At 40.9% G+C, this 13,245-nt stretch overlaps 2 protein-coding genes across 2 annotated transcripts; both read right to left on the reverse strand.

The window, feature by feature from the left end:
• Positions 1 to 63: 63 nt before the first annotated feature.
• Positions 64 to 2,509, reverse strand: LOC125020468 (zymogen granule membrane protein 16-like). The gene is made up of 4 exons (XM_047605813.1): positions 1,940 to 2,509; positions 1,808 to 1,860; positions 1,563 to 1,689; positions 64 to 904 (listed from the first exon to the last, which is right to left on the reverse strand). The coding sequence occupies exons 2-4, from the start codon at positions 1,857 to 1,859 to the stop codon at positions 580 to 582; spliced, it is 504 nt and encodes a 167-aa protein (XP_047461769.1). The 5' UTR covers position 1,860; positions 1,940 to 2,509; the 3' UTR covers positions 64 to 579.
• Positions 2,510 to 6,097: 3,588 nt separating this feature from the next.
• Positions 6,098 to 12,363, reverse strand: abrab (actin binding Rho activating protein b). The gene is made up of 2 exons (XM_047605812.1): positions 11,408 to 12,363; positions 6,098 to 7,284 (listed from the first exon to the last, which is right to left on the reverse strand). Exons 1-2 carry the CDS (start codon positions 12,160 to 12,162, stop codon positions 6,801 to 6,803), a joined length of 1,239 nt encoding a protein of 412 aa, XP_047461768.1. The 5' UTR covers positions 12,163 to 12,363; the 3' UTR covers positions 6,098 to 6,800.
• Positions 12,364 to 13,245: the final 882 nt, after the last annotated feature.

Genomic DNA, 13,245 nt, shown 5'->3' on the forward strand with positions numbered 1-13,245 from the left:
TTGCTCATCGCCTGGACATTTGAACATTCATCCAAAGAAAGAAAATAAAAGTTTAACTTCAGGTGACAGGGTAACAACAGCAAACTTTAATTTTAAAAGTTGAATTTAAATGAATGTTTCTGGAAAAACAAAATGGTCCCAGTTTTTGTTGGTGATGGTTAAATACTGTGTAGGTAGTCCAGTCAATATGTCATATGAGAAGGAAGCCGGTCGACTTGAGGTTGCCACGTAATGGTAAAATGCTTTAAAAAAATAAATAAAAATCCTCACTGTTACTTCCTCTTGTAATGTTACACTCTCTACGGATCAAGAAGTCCTCATTAGACATTTGCTTTTGACTTTTATTGCATTATGTTTCAATCAAACTGGGAATTGCATTACATTAAGTTGAAAAAGTTGTAGTTCACTGGCCAGACACTGAAATTACATCAAACAGCACGACTAAAAGCTACTTATTTCTCAACAGAAGCAAACAACAGAAAAAAAAAATTCTCATCATCTTCATCATACCTGTGATTAAGTTAGACATATAGGTGTAGAAACTGAACAGCTGATTAACCGCTACCTCTTCTCTCCTCTTCAGTGCTCAGTCGTGCTGTTGAGCGTTGGGTCCAGAATGGCCCAGTGCGCTCCGATGGAGGTGATGCCGCCATGGAACCGGCCGCTGATGAAGCGCAGCTCCGCTTGCTTGTGGGTGGGATAGAGGTTGAAGGAGTGCCCACTCGGCTGGCCCACGTACATGGAGCGGCCCCTGGTAGTGGTGATCACCAATGACTGCAGGTAGTGAGCGTACTTCCCAGAGATCTGGATGATGGCTTCGTCGTCAAACAGCTCAAACGTGTGGCTGTTTCCATACTGGTAACCGGCTATGGGAGACCAGATGAAGCCGTAGCGGAACTGGAAGCTGTTGAATGAAGGTGAAACGGATGAATGTGATGGTAGAGGAAAACGCAGATGGTGGCGTCTAATGATGACACTAAATGGACTAATTCAAGTGGCTCCTTTGCTTCTTAATAATTGAATTGTTTAGAAGCCACTTGGAGGATTGGTGAAATATCTTCAAGAGAACGAAAGCAAGTCCAGTTGCCTTAAGGTTCACCTTTGGCTCTTTATTTTGACTGAACAGGCTGGTGAAGAAGGGCCACTCTGTTTTAAGCCTGGGGAGGTGGTGGTTGATCGGAGGATGGAAGCAAACATGCCATACCTTCATGAAAAACCGATCCCATCCCCTTTAAGACACTGTAACTACTAACACTGGAGGCCTTTTCTTCATGCTGCTGTGAGGCTGTTCAAACAAGCCTGCTCCCATTGGATCACATACATAAAACTATTATTGTGTTTACTTTAATGTTGACTTTTCCTTGTCTTGCGTGCACTGTCCTTAACCCTTTATGTTGCTGCAACACTGGGATAAATGATAAAGGATTATCTTATATGGTCTCATATGCCGATAGAAATGCTTGCTGCAAAATATTCGAACCACCAGTTGATCAACAATGCTGTCTCTGGTGCAGCAGACATACAGAGAAGCTATGTAAAATTATTAAATCTTTCATGCTCACCCTCTGATGTAGCCGGAGTAGTACTCCCACACTCTCACAGCTGTGATCCTTCCTTCGCCCGTGATGCTGTAAGAGCTGCCACTTCCCGACCCCACCGGCGGGGAGAACGAGAAGAACTGAGGCAGGACTGCAAGGAGAAAACACGCAAAACACCTCATGAGCCGACGTCCACGGAGCACACGCACGAAATTCCACAAAGGAAAATCACTTAGCACAAATTTGACTGTTGGGCCTCGGTCACTTACACTCAGCCCCAGCAGAAGAGGCAAGCAGAGTGAGGACCACAAAGAAAAGCATTCTGTGAAAGAAATACAGAGTTATCTTCTCTGCATGTTTTCTGTGAATTATTATTGAAAAAATAAAACAAAGTTTCTCACCTTCCGCGATGGTTGTTTAATCAACAATCTAAAGAATCCTCAAGTGGTAGAGGCAGGCCACATTAAAGTGTGCGTTGAGTGTCGGCGACGTGTGGACCACACTGTGCCTACCTATGACAGGTTTGGCTTATTTATATTGGGACAAATCTGAATTCCATATTTGCACATGTTTGTAAGACGCATATTTATATCTGCGCAACTGCCAGTTGACGATGCCCCAAACTACAAAGAGGTGGGCGGTACTTTCTGTTGGTATGTCAGGAATTTTTGCACTCTTAACATGTTAGAAATCTCTTCACCACTAAAATGTCCTAATTTTTTTCCCACCCAAATGCAGAAGACAAGCATTGGGCCTTGCTAAACAGCAGTGCTAATTCATACTAATATACCTCTCCAAAAGTGTCTGGATGTGCTAACTTGTTCTGTTGCAAACAAGGAAAAAGCATTATCACATCTTGTGTGACGGATTCATGTTTGTGCAGTAACTGAAAGCTTAGTCAGCCCTGGGCACCTTGGCACGGCTTCAACTTTAATGACAGTGGCATGATGTTCAACCTGCCATGCCACTTCATGCAAACCTTCACATAATTGCCACACAATCACCATCTGACTTACCGGATAAAGTTCCGTGTAATGATTCTTCCTGGAAAAAGTTGGAGGTATTTATAAAATAATATGTTTAGCAAGCTACATGTGAAAATAATACTAAAAGTCACACTGTGTTGCCTTTATACTTTCCATAAACAAACAATTGTTTTATTAGGGTTAAATTAGCCTCTTACAGTGTTACTAAGCATTTACCATAATTAACTAAAGCTAAGCACCCTCAGTGCCAATGTTTTCTGTACTAATGCCAATGACCTTTTTTGCAAAATTTTGCAAACATGCACATTTTATATAAAATCTGAAAAAAATCTGTATGGTACAGATACTATAAAAACAATGTGTACCGTACTGCTTATATATACTATATATACCACACTATTTATGCTACATGCACTTACTGCTTATTGTTTTTCTGGTTAGATGCTAAACTGCATCTAGTTGCTCTGTACGTGTACATGTGTAATGACAAAATTGAATCTACTCTAATCTAATTAATTTGGCCATGGAATTTTAAGATTCCATGTGTAAAACCCTTGTGACAGAAGATTAAATTATTAAGATTAAATTAAACGTGACATTCATCTTTTGTTTTGTTTTTTCAAAATAAAAACTTTATGCTTGATGCACTTGAAGAAGTGGATCAAATACATGTGGTCAGCATGTTTTGTTTTAGTAGCTCATACAGCAAGGATTTTAGTTATGCTGGTAGTAAAAGTGTACAGAGTGCTCCAGTGTTTAAGATACTTTAAATGTCTATCAGACAGTAGCCCTGATAAATTAATAAACGTTAGCTAACATAAAATCATTCTGGGCTCTAAGCTGTCTTTGTCTTCCAAGCATCTTCAATATCCATTTCTTGAGGTATTTATGTTGTGTAGAATCTGAAGTTGTGTGTGATCCAGGTTGTTTGCTTCTAAGACTGTTGCATGGTTTGTCCCCGACAGAAGATTTAAAGAATAAAGTAAGCCGTAGCATGCACACAAGTATTTAAATCATGTTTCCTTGATCTGATTATGATATGGTCTTGTGCCTTTAATATTTTAAACAACAAAAATATTATTTGTGCATCTGCATTGTTCTGTGCAGGCTGATTTATGTTTACATTTCACTTTGTGTTACTTTATGTTAACACCTGTCATTACAATGACACCAAATTGTGAAAGGTGTAATGGAAAAAAAATTGTCAACAGACAGGTCAGCCAGTTCTTCAGCTGAAATCAAAACATGTTGCTGTCATCTGAAAAATCTGTGAGAGGGACACGGAAAGCCGCACCCTTTGTTCTCTTATTATCATACAAGTGTCTGCAAATAGAAAAATGAAAGAAACATGCACATAGATGAAAGTCAGCCTGTCCACACTGATACTTTCTTCTGTTGTGTCAGCTGCTTCTGTCATTTAATGTGTTTTAGACCAACTTTTGGACTTGTTAAAGTATGTTTTCTCAATTTAAAAAGGGCATAGTTATGTTTATTATTTTTCTCTTTTCATTGTTTGCAGTAGGTGTGAGTCGGCTGCCAACTAAAAGTCAGAAATGCAGTAAATTTTCTTGTTTGTCTTGTTTGTTGTAGCACAAAGTTCAGTTTGGCAGAAGGGTTCAGGATAAACCATTGGTTTATTCGGAAGCAAGGGGCGGGAACTGCACAGGTCTTGCTAGCTTGGCTACTTAGGTCTTTAGCTTGGCAATGTTGTTTACATATGGTTTGAATAGTACAGGGGAATTTGTGTAATATGTAACTGACGATACCTGTGTTGGTGCATGTGGGGGACACAACCTCACGGAGCTTTTCATCTGTCTGTGCTGAAGCTATGGTATAGCGTGTGTGGTGACTTTGTATATTGATTGCTGTGTATTGGGTGTGCGTTGTTCACACCATGAGCCATATTGTGTGTTTTTTGCTGTCACGTAATAGTTTTGACCTGATTTGATATAGTGGGATCTTGAACACTGCTGTTTGGTGGCGCTATTGATGTATCATCAGATTGGTATTGTTTGCGGGATGGCATTATTCAGCTGTAATTTTGTCATCACCTGTTGGTTGTCAGGTGCTGTGTTCCCCTCTCTCATTTGCAACTGTGAATGATATTTCTGGATTGCATTATAAGATTTTCCTGCATGGCACCACCAGAATTTCAAAATCTGAATTGCCACTGGTCATCAGATGCATTTATTGGATAGATTTGTAATAGTGCCATGGTTCATTCTCACCTCATCAGCTTGTAGAGCTTCACCGACATCCACACCTTCGGCGTTGGCAACAAACACAATGAAACCAAGGACACTGACATAACTAAAGATGAACACTTCATCCCAATGTCTGGGTTCACTTATCAGTATCTTTAATTTCAAGTCTGGTTATATCTCTTCTTGAAATAACAGAATGGATTAAGGTCATGTAAAATAAACCTGGTCCATAAATTTCGATTTTCCTTGTAAGGAAATATGCCAGAGTACTAGCCAGGTTGCTGGTGTTGAGGTTACCGCAATTGTTCACTGCTAGCAATGTATTTTGTGTTGACCAGCAATGAAACTTTCATTAGTGTTAAAAGGAAGGATTACAGTCTGAAAAGGACAGCGATCAATGTTGACGAGTAACGCAGATTCTACTTTTACTTATTGGACGAGTAAAGACAGAGGAGAAGCTACTGAAGACTGTCGGCATTCATCACATGCGCACATTAAAAATGGGTTTGGGTTCCCAAAGACAAAAGTTGCGCAGTCACTCTGACTTCAAACCTCCACATGATGACATTTGCAAATCACGCACAGATGCTGAATGGAGGAAACTATTAAATGATTTACCTTCATTGTGTTAAAAAGCATTGGATGCCACTCAAGCATTTAATTGTAGTGTAATAACCAGAGTCACACACAATAGATCACAACAGCCTGTTCTAAAGGATATGAAATGCATGTTCACAAACAAGTCTATATTTCATTGTGATGGCAAAAGTCCTCATAAAGAGCTTGTGAATGAGGATGATATTTAGTGCGGAAACTAGCGGATCAAATATGCAAGAGATTTACAGACCTTTACAGACAGTTTTAGGCCATTATTCAGCTGTTCGGTCTACAGAAGTACTGGTTCACCATGCCACAGCATAATTTTGGCCCCTGTAAACAGCTGGTGAATGGAGCATTGTACCAAGCAGCCAATTGATGGAGACCAAAAGCTGTGCTAAAAGAGAGTGAAATAAAGGTATGTTTATCATGTGGCCAGAGACATCATTCCAAATCAGTGACTGGATGTGTAACATTTATCTATATTTGCATGTCAGTTTAATGTTCACATCTTGTTTTAACTCCCCCACAAGGCCCAAAATGTATCTTTTGCCAGACTCTGGTGCAGAATTTAAGGAATTCAAGTTTACTTTTGAAATTCTGAATGTCTTCCCTACACCATTTTTTTAATGTTTTTGTGTGAAATTTTGCCCTGATTAGAATATAGAAACTTGATTTAAGGTTGACAATGTAGTTTGTCACATTCACCTTTGACCCCTGACCATCATATCTTAATCAGTTGATCATTGAGTCCAACTGGATTTTAAAGAAATTCTCTCAAGATGATCCTGAGATTTTTATTGCTTTTGCAATAGTGCGCACATTCATACAACCCAAAGAAAGAACGCCGTTGGCTATATCTGGTATCGCTGCAGAGGCCTTAAGATATCATCCTAAAACACAGAAACAGCATATTACTAGGTTTGCGATTGTGAACTTGGATTTAGCTCAGTATAGTTGTTTAAGTTGTTTATACTATACAAATCTATGTCCATTATATCCATTTCAACAAAGCTGCTGGTTGTTTGGTACATTAACACAAACTCAAGTGTTGCATTAAGCCATAAAGAAAGTGCAAAAGAGACCCATATCAAAATGTGTAAGCTACTCTGAGTGGAACTCAAGTAGTCCTACTTAACAGCTAGGGCTTTTACATCTCTGGAGCGTTGGTATAAAAGTCTTTGTAGATTTCTCATAACATTGTGCATGACAACTGCAACTCAGATATCTGTAAGAGACGGGAAGAATCCTCAACACAAATAGCAGCTAATGCATGTTTGAATAATCCAATGTCTCCGATGTCTCTGTATTCCTTTGATATTATTCTTTAAGAGTCCACTGAATCATCCCAGGTCAAACTGTATTTTCCATCCCCCTCTTAGTTTTGTCTGACAATAAGCTCGGTTAGTGTTCCAGTCAGCCAGCTGAGAAGCTGTAAGAGGATTTCAAGAACAGCTTTGACCCAGGGGTTAACATCACACCAGCAGGGTAATGATTACTCCATCATCCTGGCCTTGCCACAGCATCTCCCCTTCGAACGCCACCTTCCCGTGTTTCCTGGCTCTCATCAGGATCCCCACCACCTTATCGGAGATCCTGACGTATCTGTCGAACAGCTCTCCGAATGTGACGCGGGTCTTTCCGTCGGGGTCGGGATCAGCCATGGTCCTAATCACGTAACACATGTCGTCTATCTCGCGGTGGATGTGCTGCTCAGCTCGTTTGGCCCTCTCGGCTGTCTTCGTACCTTCCTTTGGGCGCCCGTAACCCTCCTGGCCCTTTTGGAGACGGAGGGACATGGAGTAGTCATAGTCAAAGTATTCACTGAAGGGGTTTAGTTTCTGGTTGACTGTGTGATCCGAGGCCCAGGTCTGCCAGCGGCTCTTGAGGTTTCCCACAGCGCTGTATTTCTTGGACAAGGCGTTGATCTTGTTGGCATCCTCAGCTTCCTTTTTGTACCTGTGATGCATGTCAGAGGGCATTGAGAATAAATAAGTCAGAATCGGCATATTGCTAGGCTGCATAAATTTGATGTAGAGAAGAAAGTTTTCCTTTCCCCCCCAAACATTCAAGTCCTTCGTTCTGCTCTGTTCTCTGCTCTGAGTTGTGCCTGGTACAGTGTAACGAATCCTTTGCTGCACATCTTTAGGAAATGAAACCCAATCTGTCTTTTAGAGCTTACAGCAGAGCTGCTGGCTCTTTGGTACATTAACACAAACTGATCTGTATCGGTTTTCATTTGACAAGATAAAAGGGGAGCTGCAAAAACTCAATAGTGAGATCTTGTTCTACTTGTAGACAAAATGCAGAGGAAAGGCTTTGGTGGAGATCAAATACAGTTGCCCTTTCTTGTTTATGGATCCTGTCAGACGTGAATTTGGCACAGAAATCAGGGACTAAGAAACACAAGTCATTAGGTTTGACGGCTTCCAGGCCTGAAGACCTATTTGTTGGTGTTTGGGGAGTGGTTCATTAGATATGATGGGTTACACCTGGGTTGATGTGATTGCTAAGCAGGTCCCTGAGCCATCTGCCCTCCTACTTTGGTCTGACTTGGTTGAGTTGAGCTTTGGTTTATCCTCTCACACTGCAGACATGACTGATTTACTGACTGCACTATGTCATGGGATGGAAGGCACAGATGTATTTAGGTCAGCACATACACACCTTCCACATACGGTAAGTTTGCGTTTTTTCCTGTTCTTTACACCTTCAGGGCCTAATCAGACTGTCAAGTCAAAATGTCTAAATTTAGAAAATCTCTTGTCTAGGAGGGAACATTTCTCCATTTTCTTCACAATATCTGAACACTCTGGCACCTGATGGTCTCAATGTTGACTATGATTTGAAATGTTTTACATAACATTTTGCTCTAGATGAATAGTGTCAGCTGTAGTGATAGAGACCGCCAACCCCAGAGACAGCTTATTTTTGCTAGGGATGCCTTTTTATAGGCTGATGTGCAGTTAATCTGTTTCTTTCTTGTAAATATTGTGTGTGTTTTGGAAGAATCTGCACTTTCTGTGTTAATGGATGTTGTGCAATATGTATCTTCTCCCTTTTCTCTGAAATGGGTGTTTTGATGGAACTGTACTTGCATGCATTGTGAGTTTTGAGGTCAGCTGACTTGTTTACTTCTCTGCTGTCAGTCGTGCAGGTGATTAGTGTCAAACGTGCACCAGATGTGCACACCAGGTGAGCAGACCTCACACAGAAGGCTTTATCAGCCACTCCTTTTGGGGTCTTGTGTTGGTTAAGAGTTAACAAAGGCATTGTCTGATTTTTTTTTTTTTTTTGATTTTTATTTAGATTTTTTTTTAGCTTTATATTCCATCAGCAGCACCTCAACAAGATAATCTGCAGTGTGCATCCATTTTCTTCTGCTTATTAAGTCAAAATGTCTACCAGGAAAAAGGTGAACGATTGGTCATTATCTTTGCATCATCATCATTTTGAGATTCAAAAGGAAGTTATTATAACTTTAGTTTGGGAACTAGCTTACACCACATATCATTTTATTTCCCGTGCTTAACTATGTAAGAATGCCCTCTCTCAGTTCTCAACCACAACCCTGTCCATCGCTTTGAGATGTGTCTTGATCCCTGGGTTCCTTCCCTCATCCCCTTTCATCCCATCTCCTTGACCCCTCTTCATCCCATATCAATCTCCAATCAATTTCTCTCACGGCCTGTCTGCCAATAAACTTGGAAAATGAGAGGAAAAAACAGAGTCAAGAGGGCTCTTTTCATTTCCCATCTTTGAGCTCATCTGTACTTTCCAAATAAGGAGATATTTCTACTACAGCTTGATCATCTAGAAATAGCACCTCATCTGGTTTCCAGTACTCAGTGACATGTACAGACTACCTGCAACTTTTTTGGTCCTGACACAGGCAACGTGAGATGATGTCACAATTGGCCTTCGTTGCTAAAAATACTTTGATGTCATTTTTGTTCACTGTTGCCTGTAAATTAATTACACATGTTTACTCCATGTAGACCTTTGTGATGATGACAGTTAGACTTGTCACGGGACAGAAAGCACAGGTGTATTTGTGTCGGCTACATTCCAACATATGTGACACACATACGGTAAGTTTACATGCGTCCTTTCCTGTAAACCCTCAGGGCCTAACGAGACCCACAAGTCAAAATGTCAGTCATTCATGTGTTACCTTTGCATTGTCATTTTGAGCTGTCACACTACTCTGTCTTCTAAAATCTCTAAAACAATAATGTCTTGTGTGTCTATTGTGTGTCCAGTGCTTTTCAGACGATTTAAAAGGAGGTTATTATAACTTAAGTTCGGGGATTAGACCATATCATTCTATTTCCTACGCTGCAAAAACAGCATTACTAGAAAGAAGCAAAATATTCTTATATTCAATCAAATCATCATGTATTAAAAAAAATTCCAAGGGTTAAGCTTTTTTTCTTCTTAAAATAAATACATTTCTTTGACACAAGGGTTTTGTTGCTTTTTTGAAATTCCTTTTTTTTTTGCAGTGTCCTAACCCCCTATACCTCATTGTTCATCTCAGTTTTCAACCCCCACCCTCCCCATCCTTCTCTTTTCTTGTCAAGAACCAAGAGACAAGGATCTGAAAACAATCCCCAGGTTCTTTCTCTCAACCCTTTGTATCCCATCCCCTCGACTCCTTTTCATCCCTTTTGAACCCTCCATCCATTTCCCTCACGACCTTCCTACCAAAAAACATGAAAAATGAGAAGAGAAACAGAGCTTTATTTAGAAATAGAGCTTTATTTATGTGTTTCAGTAAACAAAATAAAAAACTCAAGAAGGCTCTTCTCATTTTCCATCTTCATCTAATCCGAATTTCCCAAATACAGAAATATTTCCACAAAAACATAATCATTTAAAATGAATAAACTGTAAACCTACTGTAAACCTACTTATCTGGTTTGTTGCTCTTCTTACCCTCCTAGCCTCTGAGAAAACAGAACCTCATCTGGTTTCCAAATAGAGACTACTGCCACCTGCTAGTATTAAGAGTTTTTTTCTAAGCAGGCACAGAACTATGGTCCAGCTTTGGTTGTCGGTTTAGTTCAGATGATCCACATGGATTGAGAGCACATGTGAAGATAAGTGAGATTCATTAGCACTCTCAAAGTAAATGGTAGACAGTTGTTTATCAAAGTGACACATGCTGTAAACCACTAACTGCAATTTATCTGTTGCTATATTTACAAACCATGGCTCTCAGAGTTTTAAGCTGTTTCTCTACAAATATGCCGCAACTGAAGTTGTAGTTTGAAAAGGAAAATTCTGCAAGATACCCTCTGAAAGATCTATTAACTTCCGTGTTTTGTAAGCTGTCATAGAGCAGACCATAGGTCTTCAACCGGGGGTCCAAGACCCCTAGGAGGTCGGTGAGAGTACTGCAGGGTGGTCGCAAAGTCTGTGGGGGATTAGACATTGTTCGTATATCTTTTTTAAATTTCCCCCCAAAAGTTAAATTTGTTTAACGTTAACATATTTGAGTGAACGGATAATTCAAGGTTATCTTTCAGTCAGCACTTCACTCATTCAGCGATACAGGAGCTGTCTCAACAGCGCACGCGTTTCACTCAGAGCGCCACACTAGACCTGTCAATCTAAGCCTCTTATACACAAAAGGCCCCGCCCCTATCACTGCTGATCCAATCACAAGGCCCCATATTACCCACTGACTCTGGCAATTGACTTAATCTTCCCACCAGTTTGGGATCCTTGACCTGAGCTTATTAGTAGACCGTAATAAACACTTGCTGGGAAAAAAAAAAACAAAACTTCTTGGAATAACCTCCCATCTACATGTGTGACACCTCAGTGCACAACTTGGTGCAGTTGCATTCTGTGACAACTCTCTAAAGTCCTCTGCCCGCACTGTCAAATCAAAGCAGCTTCCTTATCACATCGAACAACAGAACAAACCAAGTTTATAATTAGACTGTCATATTTCATTACCATTGATTCTGAGTTAAGAATTTGTTTAATGGATGGAATGTGTCACTTAAATTTCCATCAGATACTTAACTTTCTTAATCGTGAATGGAAAATGAAGCACAGGGACGTTACTCACACTGGGACCTGGGGTCTTTTTATCCTCACTGTCGTCTTAGAGTCTTGATCGGAGTCCTTTACCTCTGCTTCTTCTGAAACGCTAGTCCTGCACAACTGAACATCCTCTATGTTCAGCCTCTCCATCTCCTTCTCAGGGTGTCCGTCGTCCTCTTTATCCACCCCGCCGGTGCGTACCTCTCCTGGCTCTTTTCCTTCCTTTCCGGGCTTCTGCTCTTTCTCCACCTGCTTCCAGCTTTTGGTCAGCGATGCCACCATGTTGGAGCACTTCCTGCGGCACGTGGGTGAGCTTTTCTTCTTCAGCAGTCTGTCGATCTCCTCGTCCGATGGCAGAGACTCTTTCTTGATCTTCTCAGCCAGGAGCCCGATGCCTGCACTTTTCTCCTGGACGCCGCTGGTCACCGTCTTCACCACCTGCTTTGTCTTGATGCAAGAATGCTTCAGGGGCTCGTCCTCGGTCTTGACCTCCTCGGTCTTGGATTCACCACGAGACGACAACGTGTGAGCCGCTACGTCTGTTGACTGGGTTTTTATGGGAGGGAGCTTCTTGGGAACCCATGTCTTTTTGGGTTTGTCCGGCACGCCTCCTACCGAATCCGGAGCCCAGCCGCTGGGTTCACTGGCCTGCTTCGTCTCGTTCTCCGACACCCACTGCTGCCAGCTGCTCGTCAGGCTGCACACCATGCTAATGGTGCGGAGCTTCTTAATGTTCTTGTTGGTGGATGGTTTCCTTTGGGAAGCTTGGCCAGTCTGCATGTCTGACACAATTATCCGTATTAACTTGTCAGTTCAGGGACGATTAATCCTGATGGGTGAGCTCTCAAATCTGTTTCGGTAAATTCATCTCCTCTGCTTGAATTGACTCTTTCCTGCTTCTGTTGCTTCCTACCTTCACGCCTGCAGCTCTAAAATGGGGAGAGCAAACCCTAACATGACGATGGAAAGTATTCAAGTCATCCCTGGCCACCGACCTGATCGTCTTTCCCTGACACCGGGCACCCCCTACACACTCATGTTTCATCATAGATTGCAGCGCTGAGCAAGTGCACAGAGATCACCAAACACCAACAACTGGCAACGCATTTACAACACTCCCAAGCTTTTATCTGGAATTTGAAGCAAAGTGCAAATGCATTTCTGGTTTCCTTACACTGAGAGATCATGAAATGATCTACTCTGCTTAGCACTTTCACTCCCAGCGGTTCATAAAACACACTCTTAATCAGTTTCTGTCACTGTTTTCCTCTCTCTTTCTCTGCTATAACCACCAGATTGAGACAGCCAATATCAATCAGTGTTCTCAAAACCTGAGAGACAGGCCGCTGTGTAAGCAACTATGCTATTTTATGACAGTCTCCTACTTACAGCTTTTTGTTTTAGGTTTTTTTTTTGTTTTTTGTTTTTTATTGTGGCTGCTGTTCAAAAAAAAAAAAATGCCCAGCCTTGGGCAAGACGATTTGTGCTCGACTGAAGAACACCAAAAAAGCACTAATAGAAAAATACATACATACAACGTATTAATGTGACAATTTTATGAAGTGGGTATAATTTACTATTCCTCTAGGTAAAACATGTCTATGGATGCACAAGTGGTGAAACTGATGAACATGCTTTCTATGTAAAATCTTAATTGGATATGGAAGTAAACTTATAGCCATCAGGTTTCTTCTGACATATAGTAGAATAAAAAATACTCAAAAAAAGTATAATTCATGAAGATTCATAGTTTATTATGTGCCACGCCATCGTATTGTCCAACATGCTTTTCATTTGTAACATAATCTCCATTTATATAGATTTTGGTGTATGGCTTTACATTCTTGCATCTCTTTGCTGGGC

The sequence above is a fragment of the Mugil cephalus genome, chromosome 14 (genome assembly GCF_022458985.1).
Source record: "Mugil cephalus isolate CIBA_MC_2020 chromosome 14, CIBA_Mcephalus_1.1, whole genome shotgun sequence".
Classification (NCBI taxonomy): domain Eukaryota; kingdom Metazoa; phylum Chordata; class Actinopteri; order Mugiliformes; family Mugilidae; genus Mugil; species Mugil cephalus.